General features: G+C 28.3%; 1 protein-coding gene across 1 annotated transcript in view; it reads left to right on the plus strand.

Moving 5' to 3' along the window:
- LOC139426973 (uncharacterized) overlaps positions 1-17,632 on the plus strand; it is a 241,413-nt gene that overhangs the window by 141,485 nt on the left and 82,296 nt on the right. The window contains exons 3-7 of the mRNA XM_087154818.1: positions 3,775-3,945; positions 10,169-10,273; positions 13,429-13,494; positions 15,275-15,460; positions 17,039-17,272. Of these exons, the coding sequence (XP_087010944.1) occupies positions 3,775-3,945; positions 10,169-10,273; positions 13,429-13,494; positions 15,275-15,460; positions 17,039-17,272 (762 nt within the window). The remainder of the gene's footprint in view (positions 1-3,774; positions 3,946-10,168; positions 10,274-13,428; positions 13,495-15,274; positions 15,461-17,038; positions 17,273-17,632) is intronic.

Genomic DNA, 17,632 nt, shown 5'->3' on the forward strand with positions numbered 1-17,632 from the left:
ATAATTTATAAATGTAATTGTAATGCGTAAATATAAATAAATGTTAATAATTATTACACTATAATAAATTATTACAAATGTAAATAATATTATAAGTGTAAATAATGATAATATTACTTGCATTTATAAATTTAAATATTAGTATTATGTATGTAAATATTGGGAATTTTGTGTATATACATGTAAATATTAAGTATGTTGTATGTTGTGTATGAATATGTGTATTGTATTTTGTTTATAAAAATTATTTACGTTTTATAAAAGTAAATAATTTTTAAGGCTGTGGAAGTTTTTATTCGTTACAATTCTACTGGCGTAAATCCAGCGTTGTATTCGTTTAATTATGAAATGATCCTTTACGAACTCTGCTTGACCTTTGATGAAAATTAACGTCTTCCTGTCTCGCTCAGGAAGAACTTCTATCTGCTATAATTGCACAAATCACGTGACTTACGGAATAAAACTCCTCGTCAGAAATGTCAGGGATTTTGAAATGTATTAAATAATGGTTTTCAAAATATGATTATGAAGTTTATGAAGTAAAATCCCGAAATCAATTACTTCATGTCTATTACCGTTTGTAAAAAGGCAATTCACTTGAATATTAAACAAAACGTTTATATTCCTCAACACGAATATTAAAGATTTAAAATAGACTATTGTTTACAATAACATAATATTATTTTCTGTGCAGGAATTTTTGCTTAAAAATAATAAAAATATACTTCAAATTTAGATCATTATTAATCCAAATATTATCATAGTTTTGAATTTAAAAAAAATATTTATTATTAGATATAAACGGCGTTAATAAAACAATAAAATAAGCATAAATGTCTAACTACGAGGAAAGGAAAGTTTATTATTCTTGGCCATGTTTTTGAATATTCTCAGTGGCCCCCATCCCCCCCCCCCAAGCTCTTGGGCGCATTCTTGGGCAAATTCTAAATTCCCCCCCCCCAAACTATTTGTTTTATTTAGTGTAAAAATCCACCCCCCCCCAAGCTTTAAGTGGGCGCATCGTGCGCCCACCTTCCCCCCTGATGGGGGCCCCTGAATATCCTCATATATACATGTTAAGTTCTACACTATAAATACTGTGGTGCAATACCTATCTGAATTAGGTGTTGAAAAACTCTAAACGTTAGGTGAATGATTACTTTATTACAAACTAATACCTAATTAAGCGTTCTTACACACTTCAAAGAGTAAAGTTGAATCTTAACACAATAATTCATAAAACTTGTAATGGAAAAATTTGATGATTGAAGTAATTGTATATCCCATTAATCGAAGAGGAAGAAAATGATTTATTCATTTAAAATTGTTTATATTTTATTCCAGAGTGATACAGGCTGGCAATTACGTATTAAACATCATAAACTTCTTAATAAAAAAATCAAATATAAATAATAAAAATGCTTTCATTTTGTAAGTTGTATGGAGCTAAAAAGTAAAGAGAAATCCTCCTTTTTTGTGCACATATAAATTAAATTACTAAAGTAATAAATTTAGAATATGGCCCGGAGGGTGTGCCGGTAGAGCTAAGCCCCCACAGGACATCTCCGTCCAAGAAATCGAAAATGCGAGTCTCACGTGTACATTAGCATAATTTTCACCAAGAAAAGTTAAGGAATCCATGTATTGACCATTAATTGATTTAATCTATTGCCAAGGCTCTTTCTCTTAGCCTTACGCATTCAAATATGTTGGTGGAAAGGAAAGTGTGAGAAATAATAATGACTTTTTATGAATTCAAAATATTAGCAATCATAAAACGGTTTTCAAATTCTATGCTAATGTGTTAGGCAGAAGTAGAGGGAATCTCTAAAAATAGATTTTATTCTGCAGTCTATGAAAGATTTTTTTATAAAGAGTTTACAGATTATTTTTATGATTCTTATTTCTTAAAAATGAATAAAATAATTTGGTTTTTAAATGTTAGGAAATATTTCAGCATGGCAAAGTTTATACCAACGTGCAGTTAGTTGGTGAAGAAGGTTTTATTTTTTAAAGCTCCGTACATTTAGCGAATAATTAGTTTACTAGTTTATTTAAACAAACTAAATTCCTGTGTGAAATTATATTAGGGCATATTTTTAACTTATAACAAACACTTTTGGACTATTTTAAGAAGTTTAAATCCGAATAACTGGGTAATTTCAAGATAGTGATAATATGGCGACCAAGATGGCTGTTTGTTTTCGTGAAGTGTACTGGTGAAATATAATTTCTTCTTGAGGTATTTTATTAAGAAACTGCTCATTGCATATTTAATACCAAATAAATTTCAATTCTTATAACTGATTAATAAAAAATTGATTGTGGTTGATTATTCGCCAAGCAGTTTCAGTGTTCCTGTCAGATTGATTTGACGAACTTCTTATATAAACTGTTATGTCGAAATCGCAAAAACATAGAAAATATAATTCAATTTACATAATGTTTAATAATTTAACAAAAATAAGATTTTCATAAAGTAGAAAAATAAACATACGCAATATTTAAGTGGAGATTCCAAAATTAATAAGAAAAATTTCTTTAGAAAATTTCGTATAGATTCAAACGCATTATTATTACAAGCATTATGCATTATAGACAATTATAAAGTAAAATCTTATAATAAAAGGATATAAAAATAGTATATATTTAAAAATTTCTTTCACAGTACTAACTCTTTTTGTTTCAATTATTCTTTTCCTTTTTTAAAAAAAACTAACAATAATTTAAATTGTAAAGCCATTTAGAGTACCAAATAATCCAAACTTGACTTCTACTGGACGCCAATCATTTTTAACATCATTTATTAAGAAAGCGTGTTGTAAAATGAATGTCAGGAAAAAATTAAAAACCTAATGATTATTCTTAATTAAAATTAAAGTTACAAAAAATATTCAGGAAAAAACTTATTGAATTGAAGAAAATTTTGTTTAATTAAACATATTTCTCTTTTAGAAACTTTATAATCACTGTTAATTTGATTGTTATCAGATTTAACGACTAGTAAAAAATAAAAATATACACAAAGCACTCCTTTCAAATATTATTGAAATGTTACTATTTTTAATATTAAACATTAACGTAAGTTTGGACAGATAACTATAATATTGAATAATAAAAGTAATAATATTATGAATATTGAATGCAAATCTGAAACAAATTCTTCCAAAATTTACAACTCGTGCTTTTTTAAATCAATTGTTTTTACTTGAATCAGAAATTAGAATCATTTATGAAACATTAATTGTGAAGTATATCTATAAATCTAATATTGCATGATAGAAAAGTTTTAAAATTCATCTAAATTTCCAGTCTTCGCAGAAAATTGAAATAATAAAGGACAAATTTATTTCCACTTTTTCTCTCCCTTAACATAATGCTCATAATGCGCTCATACCGTCCATTAATCCCAAGAAACGGAAGCGGAATATATACTTCATTATATAAAATATGAAAATGGAAATAAAATTCGAAAAATGGCGTGATATTCGAAAAATTTGGAATATCCATGCACCATTATTTTCCAATACCTTTACTCCCTAATCAACTTAACGTATTTTGTTTCAAATAGTTTTTATCTTCCTCATTCACGCCTGGAGAGTCTTGAGAATGTGCGCCTTTTTTTGAGCACTCCAAACATGTGAACTATTAATACCATCTTCATGTTTTTTTTAAACAAATTAAGTTTAATATCATCAAATATATCGTCTATTATTTATTACAAAAAGTTACTTATAATAAATTATTTTACATTTATTAATTTTTTTTACATAGATGTCTTATGGAGCAACATCACCTGCACTAAGTGACAGAAAGAATTTTCCAATGTTCTTCAGAACCGTTGCTCCTGATTCATCACATAATCCAGCACTGTTGGCATTCATTCTTCACCACAAATGGACAACTGTAGCTGTTTTGCATGAACAAGGGGACAAACACGCTTTAGTAAGTGCTTTTTAATACAATTTAAAAAAATTGATGAATATAATCTAACCAATTAATTAGTACTTTAAAAAGTAACTTTGGTAAGGTGCAAATTACAAAGTTACAATGTATTTTTCTAAATTTTTTTTTAATTTATCATATTTCCTTAAACTTTTTAAGGCGTTTCTTAAAACCGTTTTTTTCTTCCTTTTTTTCATAAATTTTTTCCATAGGAGTAAACATTTAATATCATTTAATATCATATACTCGCCTCAAAATGAGGTGACCCAGGTTCGAATCCCAGCAAAAGCCTATTGACTCACACTGACCTAAATGCTGATATAAAATGTCCTCAATTGTAGACGGATTATGTCTGAGAATCCCTTTGTTTCCTGGCTAACTATGAGAGGTATTCGCGATTTTCCTCTCTATGTAACGAAAATGCGTATTAGTTCTATCAAAAAGCCCTCGACGAAGAAGAGTTCGGCACAATGCTTGATCCAGAAGTTCCCTTGTTTTCTGAGTTTAGTTTAAAATTACAAGACTACGGAGTAAAACATTGATAGACGTGAACTCAGAATTGGATTGACTGCTCAACACCAGTTATAAAATTTTAAAAAAAATTCCTATGCCTGCAAAAAAGTATCATATTTTTGTTTTATCAAACAATAAGCTCGGAATTTCGATGTATTTTTCTTCAAAGTTTCAGTTCAAAAAACCTTAAACGTTGTCAAAAATTTCTAACGAAAACTGACACTAAATTAATATTGTAAATACTGTGTAAACTTTAATAAGAATAACGAAAATTACAGAAGTTATTGTATCAGTGAATAGAAAAAAAACACTTAACTCATACTCGCGTCAATACAGAAAAAAAGAATAAGTAAATAAAAAAATTTTAAAGAAAACGTCGGATTTTTTCCGTTCCTATGATTTTTAAATTATACTTTTTGATAAATGTTCTTAAAATATACTTGAATTTTATTTTATAACCGGAGGCGTTAAGCAGCGGACCCAATTCTAAGTCTACGAATATCAAAGCTAAACTCCGTAGAGTCGTAATTTTGATTCCAGAAGACAAGGAAACTTCCGAATCATGTGACAAACTAGTCTTCGTGAAGGATTTTTTAATGAAATTAACCCGCATTTGCGTTATATTATGAGGTAAAATAACGCAAGTCTCCCACTGGTGGTCGGACGGCACGGGCATTCTAACCCATGATCCGACAGCCACTGAGTATATTTTACTTCAGCACTGTGGTCAGGGTGAGCTGGATCATTGCGGCAGGTACTTGAATTTCGTGAAACGAAATAATCTGATTTCCAAAAAAAAACAAATCTTGATGATTTCCTCTCCTTTATTAGTTAAGGTAACTTAACAACTTAAACACACCGAGTGCCATTCGGAAAAACACTATTTTTCTTAATTAATCAATAATTTCAGTATTTTCTTCATTAAAGAAAGAATTTTGTACATTAAAGGGTAGAATAAAGTTTAAAAAGGCTTTCAATTATAAAACTCCACAGCAAACAAAAAATAAAAATTATTTTCTTATGAAAAAAAAGTAATAAAAAGGAACACAGTAATGCATTAGGTTTTAACTCATTAGAAATAAAATCGAACAAATAATGTCTACGATAACGTAAAATCTCGAAAGGAATATCGAATTATGAATGGTCAATATGCTATTAGCTTATGATTAGTTGTTACATAACGATAATGAATCTGAACATTAATCTATCGTCCTTTCCAAATTGAATCATATGGAACATTTTCGTGCTAAGAGCCTCTGAAACTCTGTTCTAACATATTCCAGAAACTACAAACCATTTTAACACTAGATTAGCGATCTCTCGAACGCCTCACTACCCAATTTGATTAACTGAAAGATTCTCCATTGTTGAGTACAAATTCAAATCTGAATAAACGTCTTACGCTGTCAATACCAAAACTCCCTTAATGATGAATAATACCTGTAAAAGGTAGCGTATTTCAGTTTTATATTTATCTGAAAAGCTTTATGTATAACTTAATTAGATTTGAACTAAATATATAGTTATCTATAAATTGAATAGTTTTCTATAAGAATAGAATTATTTTCTCTCTGATAGTTTTTGATCTTACTTTGCACATATTGTTCCCGCTTATATCCCATTATAAATCCTACTTTCAGTTATAATTAAACTACGTAATAAACTATTTCTGTATTATTGGATTTACTTAAAAACTATTGCTTTATGGTATTAACTATCAGGAAATATAGTTTGAAATAAATATTTAAGTAAATTTTTAAATTTGCTTAGCAAATGTAAAAGCTTGATTAAATGAATTGCTTTAGTCATTTCTATGTAAAACTTTATTTATAAGGCGACTGCCTTTGTTCGGAGGATTTTTTTAAACAATATTTTTTCAGAAAAAACCAAATATAGTTAGTTTGATAGGGATGTAAGTTAAGTAAATTATATTATCTTACTTACTTAAAAACTAAATTCTCTTCAAAAATATACGAATTGGAAATAACTAAAACTAAACTAAACTAAACTCAGTGGTGCGACAGCTCATAGAGGGCCAAAGCCTACTGTGACTATCTCAGTTTTCTTGACCTTGGGCTCTGGGGTTAAGGAGCAGATGTTCCGGTCAGGTGGTCAGCCGAACACAGAACCCCCAGTGTTTAGTTCCCAAGCATGCTTGGTACTCATTTATCAACCCACTCAAGGGATGAAAGGCTGAGCCAACCTTGCCCGGCCCGAGGTTTAAACCAGAAACCTGTGGATTTTAAATAACAGTCGACATATTTCAAGCGCTCAACAACAAGTATCCATCTTCAGGACTTGAAAGACGTGAATGAGAAAAAACAAAAGCGATTTGAAAAATAAAACCTAAGGAGTGAAAAGAAAAATAACATAAATGAAAAATAAAGACAAAGACAAAGTAAATAAGACAAAATTGACAAACAAAAAATTTTTCTAGGGCAACTTTGCGTTTTATATTTCAAAACACTTTTGTTTCGTTTCATTCACGTCTGCAAATCTTGAAGATGGGAGGCTGTTTTTGAGAGCTTGAAACATGTCTATTTCAAATTTGAGTGTTATTTCCGATTAGTATTTTTTAAGTATCAAGTAATATCTTACTTCTTCAGTTTTGTGACATTATTTACATAAAATTATTATATAGTTTCCAAAATGTTGGAAAAAATTGGCAAAAAAAATAACAAAACCTCATACTTACGCCAGGCACCGTTCACTTAAATTTAGTAAACAATATCTAATTTCACTAGTTACTACCATATACTTTTTCTGTGTCCTGAGCTGAATGATTGGTAAAAATTTTTATTTGCTGAATTATACCATTTTTTCTAGCAAAACGAAATTATGATATTTCTTAAAGCTTTTTTCATGTTTACATGGCCTACAAAAAGTCATATATCAAAATATGAATTTAGTTTCAGTTAAGAACATGGTAAATATAGTTCATAACATAGTCACCATATTTCCAATAGATTTTAGACAATGATGTCTGCTGCGAACTTAAATCTGGAAAACTGTAGCTCATCAGAAAATGCATTTATAACTTAGTATCGATATTGTGTGTTCTTTTCATTATTTCACTATAAGTTGCTTTCAAATGTTCATCTTAAGAACTCTAAATAATTATACGTAAATGATTAATTCCATGATGTTTTATAAGTAAATATAAACATTTTTTAATTAATTTAAACAAAAATTTCTGAATCGTTAATTTTTAGGTAATCGGCCATTTCAACGTAGAGTCATCTGGAAGTTGAAATATGTACACTGTAAAAAATTCCGCTAAGAAAGTACAGGCTCTCAGGGTGCCTGTACTTTTTACTGTAAAATCCATTTTTACTCTCTGAAACTTTTACGGAAAATAAAATCTGATATACCCAAACTTTTACAGAATCATTTACTAAATCACGGTCATTAAATAAATATCACTGCGAAAATTATGTTATGAAATTCGGTAAAAATGAATTTTATGGTAACATATATTTTACGGTAGCATGGATATTACGAAGGTTGCATTCATAGTGCCTGTACTTTTTACCATAGTTTGATACAGATTTTTTTACAATGAACAAATAATATTTTTCTTACTAAATCTTCGCCTAACTACACACATCATTTCAATCCTAACTTTAATTTAACTAATCCGTAACTCTAAATTCAATACCCATTTTATTTATCTACATTTTTTAAAATTTATATAAATTCAGACTATAAAATATTTTTTGCTTCCCTGAATTGAAAGGATTAGGGCAATATAGTGATAGGCCATTTTTTCAAAGTTGACATTTTTACAACTATTTCTTGGTAATTTTTCCAAATAGGTACTTTACAGGTTTTTGCAATTTTTCCTGAATTATAGCATAATACACAGAAACATCTTATTGCTTCCATGAAGATATCTTTGTTCATTTATGAAAATTGCTCGTCTGAATAATTTAAAAATAGTACTTATCATTATATTGTTACAGGCCCTTCAATTTATAATCTATAAAATGTTAAAAACTTAAAATTTAAAGTATTAACATAAACTATAATTGATTTAATTTCACATCAAATAATTGATTAATTTCAATCATAATATAAAGCATTTTCTGCTATAATTTTATTAAAGTCTGTAAAGTTGCTTTATATTTACTATTCTAAAACAGATAAAAATTTATCACTAAGCATTTTACTGTGCGTTTATGCGTTTCTCTGTAAACTTATTACTATAAGTTTCAAAAGTAATTTCTGTTGCACAATTTCTTGTTTATATTGTTTATTTACGCTTACAGCAATAATGTTACAAACTCTATATTTATTATAATAGTACTTATCATTAATGTATACCATTGTGTATTTGCTGAGTACATATTATTAAATTAGTCACCATTATTGGATATTTACTATATCCTAATTTCCTAATTAATACCAAATATTTGGTCAACTGTGAAATTGAATATTATATATATACAGATATATATCTCGGTAAATAGAAATCATTTCCTCTTTCGCAGAAATGGGTAATTCTGCCATTGAAAACCTAAGTTACTGTTTTGTCGCTTAGTTGGGTAACAAAGTAATAAATTTAGTTCTTTTTAAAACTATATAAAGTGTCTTTAAAACGAAATGAAACTTAAAGTAACCAAACAATAAAGTATCAAATAAATAAAATATGGACATATAAAGTATTAATATTAAAATTAAAAATATGCTTAAAATTAAGGATAGAAAAACTTCATTCTGACTCATAGTTAGATTTTTTTAATATGAATTATTCATAAATTTATTATAAAACTATCAAATAATATGACAATGCACTCTGTCAACTGCAATTAAAAAAGAAAGTATTTTAAGAAAAAAAATCATGAATAGCATAAATCCCTACTTATACAATAAGCAAAAAAGTAATAATGTTTCCAGCTATTTTAAATTTTTCTTGGAGTGCTTCAATAACAGTTTTCCAATTGCAGGGTTGCTCCAAATTATATATATTTCACAGGAAACCACTCTAGTTTACAGCACATGTGATAAATTTTTCATCCTGTAACGCATGAATAACCACCAATTATTTCGGCTTGTTCTTAAATACAGGCTAAAGAATTTTAGCATTTCCTATTTCACTTTTCAAAATTTGGCATTGGTTCATGGTCTGGGACTGGTTTCATGAAAATTTCATTTAAAGTTTCCTGAAAGTATCATTTCTCAAATTCTGCAAAGACTCCCAGTTTTTGCAGAGATTTTAGAGAGCAAAATCACTAATTTGTGTACCAATATGACATCTTGACTAAACTCTGTAGGACCGACCCTATGGAACTTAATTAAATAATCTATATTTTATATTAAGGAATTCTTTAGTTCACAGCCCATTTCCCACTTTTTATTATACCTACAATAAATCGCCGTGAAAACTCAAAATCCTTAAAACATTTGAATTTCAAAACCAAAAACCGAAACTCACATTCGTGCAGTGAGACGAAATCAAGCCAGAAAGGCTAAAATTAGCTAATGTTACATACCAGATTTTATATCGCCAATAAAAGGAATACTTTGCATCGCTACGAAATAACTTGAATGCGTCATTTTAAAAAACTTCAATTAATGTAATTTGTTATAGTTCTCCAGCAATTTATTTTATATATAAAATCATGTGTATATGAAGGAGTTGCAGAATTGTTCTGGACTTCATAATTTGCTTTGTTTATGCATCTTTTACGCTAAAATATTATTCTTTTAGCCAATGACGAAACTAATATCAAGTCTTGAACATGTCAATGTTTCGGTGACAATAACAAAGGAAACCAATATTTGGGACTACAAAGAACATCTGCAAGAAATCAAGGTATGATATTTTTACTATTTCATAACTATCATTCAAATTATGTTTTATATTTTTATTTTATAACCATCGTTGAACAGCGGACCCGATTATTTGAGTTTACGACTGCTAATGTTCAACTCCGTAGCCTTGTAATTTCGAATCCAATCCAGAAGATAAGGGAACTCCTGGATCAAGTATCAGGAGAAATTTGCCTACGTGGAGGACTTTTTGATGGAACTAACCAGCATTCGCGCTACATGGATAGGAAGAGCACGAGAGCCTCCCACGATTAGCCTGACTGCCAAGGGACCATGATCCATCTACCACTGAGGATATTTCAAGTCAGCACTGTGATCGGTGCAAGCCGGATGAGGATTCGTATCGCCCAGCCAGCGAACCCGGTTCACCTTATTGGAAGGCAAACGCTCTATCCCCTGAGCCATCGCAGCTCAAATCATTCAAATTATAGTCTAAAATGTCTGGCAATATTTTCTAACGAGAGATTTGCTACGTTAGTAGGTTCATGTATGCCTAATATTTATGTATGTTCACTGTCCAAAATCAAAAGGATGAAAAATTTCAAAATAAAAATTGCCCCTGCTTTTATATTTTTAAAACTGGTTTCTGTGGAAGCACAAGATAAGTCAAAATGAATGCCACAATTTAATTGCAGTTGTGACACGGGTTTGAAAATCAGTTATAATCGTTGGAACAAACTCTGGATCATTTACAAACTCCTATCTGAAAAATTCGCATAGGGTGAAACCATCATTTTTCTTTCAGCTCTATTTATTGGAAACTATTCAAAACAAACTTAAATTACTTATGTAGGCAAATTTTTAATGAAAAAATTTATAACGTTTTGCACAGTACTCCTGTAAAATTTGGGTATTCATTTTAATACAAATTTAATACAGGTAACGCTGGCAAAAACGGCTGTTATTACCAGAGATAAACTAAAATTTAAGAAAAAAATGCTTGAACATCAGGCTTTAAAAATGTTAGTATTACTGTAGCAATAACGAAAGAGATATATTTAGGAATATAAAAAACATCTAGGAAAAAAAGCTTGATATTTTTAATAGGTCATAACATCTGTTTGTAATGTTTCTGTTATTTCTTAATTAATATTAAGAAAACTTTTAAGAAAATACAGTAAGACATTCAGGAATTTTTTATATATTTTCAAGAGAAATTAGGTTTGCTCATGATTTACTCTCAAAAACTTTAAATTTTACAAAGAATAATTTGTCTGCGAAGTTTAGTACCATTTATTTTGCTAATAAGTGTTACAGTAATTTCACTGATAATTTTTGAAAAATACTAGGGCAAAGATATCATAAAAAAACCTCAGGTAAGCAAACTTTTTAATTTTTTTTTTCAGATTTTGTGAAATATTTAACAGCAAAAAAAATTCTTCTATGAGTTTAAATACATAAGATTTTGTGAAATATTCAACAAAAAGAAGTTTGTTGACAAAATGCTAAAGCAAAAACACGAGTAGATTATTTTATTGAAGATAGCGAAAATAATGTTAAAAACATTTTTCGAAGTATGATTGGAAAACAACGTTTGAGACAATCTAAAACATTTGAAGCGATTTAAAACATTAAAAAATTTTTAGACAGATTTCACAAAAAAAATCAATTCACTCGCGAAAGTAAAAATTTCCATAATTTTTTTTATTAATAGATAATTATAAATGCTACTTTTAAACCGGTATGAAAATAAAACTATTTTAGAAAATTTACTTGTCTTTTGTAAGTTTATATCTATGCGGAAAGAAACTTTTCTTACTGAAAATATGATTAACTGTTCGATGTAAATATGAACATATGAAAGAAAGTTTTTACTTTTAGAGAATAATGTGTTACTTTTATAGCTGTTATGAATTTGTAACAGTTATTAATGAATGCTCGGTTAAATTTTTTCCATCTTTAACTTGAGTCTTTTATGCTAATTAGGAACATTGCGCAAAATTTCAATATAAATAAAAGCCACAATTTTGTGAAAATAAATAGCATTTGCGATCTCATTTTTTTTTAATTTTTAAAACGTTACTTTAAATGCTGCATTGACATTCGGAACGTTGCTCCAACACTGTCTAGGTTCATAAAAATATGCAAAAATAAAAAGAATTTTATTGATCTTCAATGTATCTTAACTAAATGAAAAAATCTCGCCAATTAGGAAAAAATTTTTAAAAATTCAAAACTTTCATGAATATGTAAAGTATTGCCCGCTTTAAAGTTTCTGCAAATCTTTTCAGTAAAATTGTTTATTTAGTTCCTAATTAAATCTCTGCTTTAGGTTTCAAGGTTTATTTTCCTTGCTTTAGGTTTATTTTCCTTTGGTTGTAGAGTTCCGAATAACAATTTTACTTAAATTCTTGCTATAAGATAATGTTATTGAAATCTAAAACTTGCAAACAAGTCAGCGATTTTGTTACACCATCAAGCTTAGAATTTTCACTTTTCTTAAAGAAAATGAAGTTTTGAAAAACTTGAAAATATAAGCAAAACAAACCATCAAGTTTGAAGATTTCGCTAAACATTTGAAGCTAAATATACATGCAATATGTTTCTTACTCATAAACAACAAAATTGCTTTGCAATTTAGTTAAGACAGAAAATTCAGTTTTAAGTTAAATTCATGATTTTATTATTGCTTTTGTATCTCTTTATTTCAAAAGAGATGGAAAATCTGAAGCATTTGCGAGGTTTCATTTCTTCCCTTGTGGAATCAATATTGCCGCATTATTTTTTTTTTTCGAGTTTTCAACATTATTTCGATTTTACGAGCAATCTAAATTAAACTCTTGGAATAAGATAACAAGATTGAAAGCTTAATCCTGCTTTGAAAACAAATCAGTGATTTTGTTACACCATCAAGCTTGGAATTTTCAAATGAAAAAAATAAGGCTTTGAAGGATTTAAAAATATTAGCAAAACAAACCAGGAATTTAAAATATTTTGCCAAACTTTAGAAGCTAAATATGCATCCAATATGTTTCTTACTTATACGTAAAATTACTTTGCAGTTTTTGTAAAACAGAAAATACAGTTTTAAACTAAATTCATGATTTTGTTGTTGTTTTTCCTATTTTTTATTTTATTTATTTTTTAAAAAAGGGGAAAGACTGAAGTACTTTATAAATTTTCTTTCTTTCCTTGTAGAATCAAGATTGCCGCATCATTATTTCGAGTTTTTCTTCAGACTTATTTTGGAAGGTGTTTTGCGAGGTAATAGGATGTTTCTCTTTATTTTAAAACTTAATATAACTTTTAGTGAAAACACAAGATAAATATTCAAAAAATATCAAAATAAAAACTCTATATTTACCTTTTTTCTTATCTAACATCAAAAATATTTTCTTTTAAATAAGAGGCATCACTGGTTGTTAAAAATCAAAAGACATAAACTTTTCAAACAACAATATTTTGCGTTTATTAGATTTAATAAATAAGCTATTTGATTTTACATACATTTTAAATTGCAAAAACTAAACTACTATAATTAATTTCTCCTAATGTAAAACTTTAGCAATTGCATCCACACCCTTAAAGCTTTTACTATTAATCAGCAAAATAATAAATTTTAAAAATTAATTAATTACATCCACTAAAGTTGGATTATATATTAGTTTTTGCATTAAAGCTTTTGTTGTAAACAAACTTAACCTAAGGATTTGTTATGTACAGGCAAATTTGGATAACTAATTATAGTAGAGTTATTAATATTACTTGATTCATAAATGAAAATTGAAGCACACCATCCATTCTGTTAGCATTTTAATCGTTTTTTCAACAATGAAAATAGCTGTTGCTGGTTGTTCACCACTCTGTTATGTAAAAAAATGTCAATGACTTAAAAAACTGTCAATGACTTTAAAATGTCAATGACTTAAAAAAAAAGAGGGGATATTTATAAAGTCTAAGTATTGATAGATTCTCAATCTATTTACATTTATAAGGGTAAGTGGGGTGAAACCTGGAAGTTAAACTTTGAAGTTCTGTTGAAGCTAAACTGTTCAACTTAACTATCAGATTTTTTCAAGATAATCATTGCTTAGTTGTGTACAAAGTATCAGCTTAAAAGTCTTATATGTACTACTTTTTTCATAAATTATTTTTTAAAAAAAAGCCAAATCACGTGGTCTCGTGGTTTTAGATCTGGTGATTTCCTTTCATTGTTTTGATTCCATCCGTGTGTTTCTATTTCATTGTTTTAAATATATAAAAAATTGGTGCCATTGCGATACAAGTCAAATAAGCTTTTAAAAGAAGAGTTTTATATGGCAACGTTTAATTGAATGAGGAAATCAACTTTAGAATTTTTTCAAAATGACAGTTAGCGTTTTTGCTCACTTAAACTCCCAAAATAAAAATGTAAGTAAATTAATGCTCACATATTACAAAAAAAATTTCATAAAAAATATAACTAGTATGATTTAAAATTTTTAAAAGGAGCATTTTTCCCATTTTTTTTACTTATATAAATGCTTACAGATTAAATCCTCTAAATATATTTTTCCCCTATAATTATATAGTAACTACGCATAAAATCTCTGTGAATAACTTACCTAACTGAAACAAAAACCTGAATCCTATTCTCAAACTTTAGACAGTAACTACTTGGACAACCAAAAAAAGCATACTCTTCTCACAAAGAATTTAATGTAATATTCCCTAAATTTAATAGAGAAATTTTTATTTCAAAAACTAAAATTTTCTCTAATTACTCTTTTAACGTTTGTTGTCCAATTGTTTCTTTTACTTATTTATGATAAATTATTCACAATAAGACCCGGGAAAAAATTTGTTTTATTACAATTTTTACTTCATTGATATTAGGAACTTATATTAAGTTTATTGCCAAAAAGTAATATTACTTTTAATTCATTATCTTTCAAGCGTTGTAAAAAAAAATCAAAAATGTCAAGCAAAGAATTTGTTGTTTTTAAACCAATAATTTGAGAAATGGTGTTTTTTCTGATAATTATCACATTTTCTAAAATGACAGGTTTATCACTTGGAAATGCATGGTGCAGAGTACGCCTGGCTTATCATTGGTGATAAGCCAAACTCTTGGTGGAACAACATGCATACAGATTGTAATGATCACCAATTAGCAGATGCAGTCCAAGGTATCTTATTGATTGGCAGTCATTACGAGGCAATAGGAAACGGAACGTCTGTTTCTGAATTGGTAAGTAAGAGCCATCTGTGTGATTTGAAATAAGCTAGAAAAATTCCTGAGGAAGCTATTTATTTCTCAAAATTCCTTGTAAAAGTCCTAAAGCAGTAAAATATTGCCACGTTTCAAAGCTAAATACTGCGCTACAATTAATTATAGATCTTGGAACTGAAAGGTAGAAAGATTACAGAAAAAACAAATACACACTTTGCAGTTAATATGATCGATTTAAGAATTTAATGATGACCGTAACAAACAAATTTAAGATAAATAGTAACATTAGATTTTAGATAGCACCCTACTTAGTCATCTAACATGTCCCAGACATTTTGTATAAAAAGCACTTCATCACCATAATTTTATTTAAAAAAATGCTAATTAATTTACAGCATTTTGATTAGAGCATTTTGGACTGTGAAGTGAAATAATATTTTTTTGACTGAAATAAGTTTTCTATTACGAAGTGAAGAACAGATGAAAGGGGATGATGAAGGAATATAGGAAGACTAGAGCAGAGGTTCTCTAACTCAGCTCCGGGAAGCACTGAATGCTCCGTAAAATATTTCAAAGTGCTCCAAACTGTTGGAGATGCCTAAACTTTGAAAGAAAATATGAAACATACTTTAAAGTTCAAAATTAACAACATTTCTTGTGTAAAAAGTGGGATAAAATATATGAATATGATGTTTTTGATCTGGTGTTTTACCAAACAAAATCAAGCATTTTCACCATTCACGTAAAATATTGACTACATAGGAATGAAATCAGTATTAAATCAGTACCTTGTCCGTTACTCGACAAAACAAATTCACACCAAAAGGCAACAGCAAACAAAACTATCTGAATTTACAGAAAAATATATTTAGATTGTGCAGATTAAAACAAAATCCTCCTTCTTATTAAATTTGTGTTAAACGAAACCAAGTAAAAATTTGAAACAAACGTAATAGTGCCATAATAATAAAATAACTAATTGTGAATCTTCAATATCTCCTTGAAATTACTATATCTAGTATTTTGTTAAGAATGATTTTGCTGCTTAAATTGAAAGTTAGTCAAAAAATAGAATTAATTAAATGATGATGATGTCCTGTAAATTAAATGACGAGATGATCTTGCATAATTATAGCTATTATGTCATTCAGTTAACAAATGCAGCATATAGCTGTGAGACAAACAAGCTTCAATGTTCTTAGTTGAATTTCTAATTCTATAAATACTCCCCGACTGAAAAAGTTTGAGATTTTTTGGTCTAGAATATGTATAAAAAAAGAGGTTTATTGTAACAGACATGACAATATCCATCATGTCTGATCAAAAAGTACCTACTAAAAATAGTTTTAAAATTTTTTTTAAAAAAACTATATGGATAATAGTAAGGTAGAGTTGAAACTAGTATGTTGTTTAATTATTAAAATTGCGTATTCTCGAAATTTCATTTTTTCCAATTAACAAATGACTCCAAATTTCGATAACTATCTTTAAATAGGATAAATTAGTTTTGCTCAAGGATGTATAAACATAGTAATTATTTATCTTGGTAAAATGAAAAAAAATATTAAAACTATATTCTTTTTTCTATAATTTTAGACAATGCCTGACATTCTTAAAGAAATTGAATTAGATTCTCAAAATCGATCCACTGGATTTGTTGCTCAAGCTTTTGATGCAGTGTGGGCTATTGCTCTTGCTCTTAGAGATTCAGAACTACGTTGGAGAGCCAAAAATTCCACATTAGTACTTGGTAATTTTACTTATGACAATCATGAAATGGCTCTAAAAGTAGTGAAGAAATTAGCAAAACTGCGTTTTATGGGTGTCTCGGTGAGTAATCATTTATTAACTCAATTAATTACCAATTAGCTAATTACTATTATCATTAATCTCACTTGGTACTTTAAAATTGTGCTTATTTATTTTTATAACCTCAACGGCATGAAGTAACGAATTACCGGTAAAAAATTGTTTATTCCAGTGGTGCTGTAAGCAATATTAGTGTATCTATTATAGAATGTTGAATTAATTCATAACCCTGCCCTATTCTTATTTGACAATTTATATTTTAAGCCAATGTTAGCTAGTATAGCATATTACGCGCCAACGTTAGCCAGTAGCAAGCCAGTATTTAGAATTTTGAGTTCTGTGACCATAATAGTAAAAAATATGGTGTTGAATTTAACCATA

This window comes from Parasteatoda tepidariorum, chromosome 11 (assembly GCF_982258835.1).
Source record: "Parasteatoda tepidariorum strain Cologne lab strain chromosome 11, Ptep-v5.0, whole genome shotgun sequence".
Taxonomy (NCBI): domain Eukaryota; kingdom Metazoa; phylum Arthropoda; class Arachnida; order Araneae; family Theridiidae; genus Parasteatoda; species Parasteatoda tepidariorum.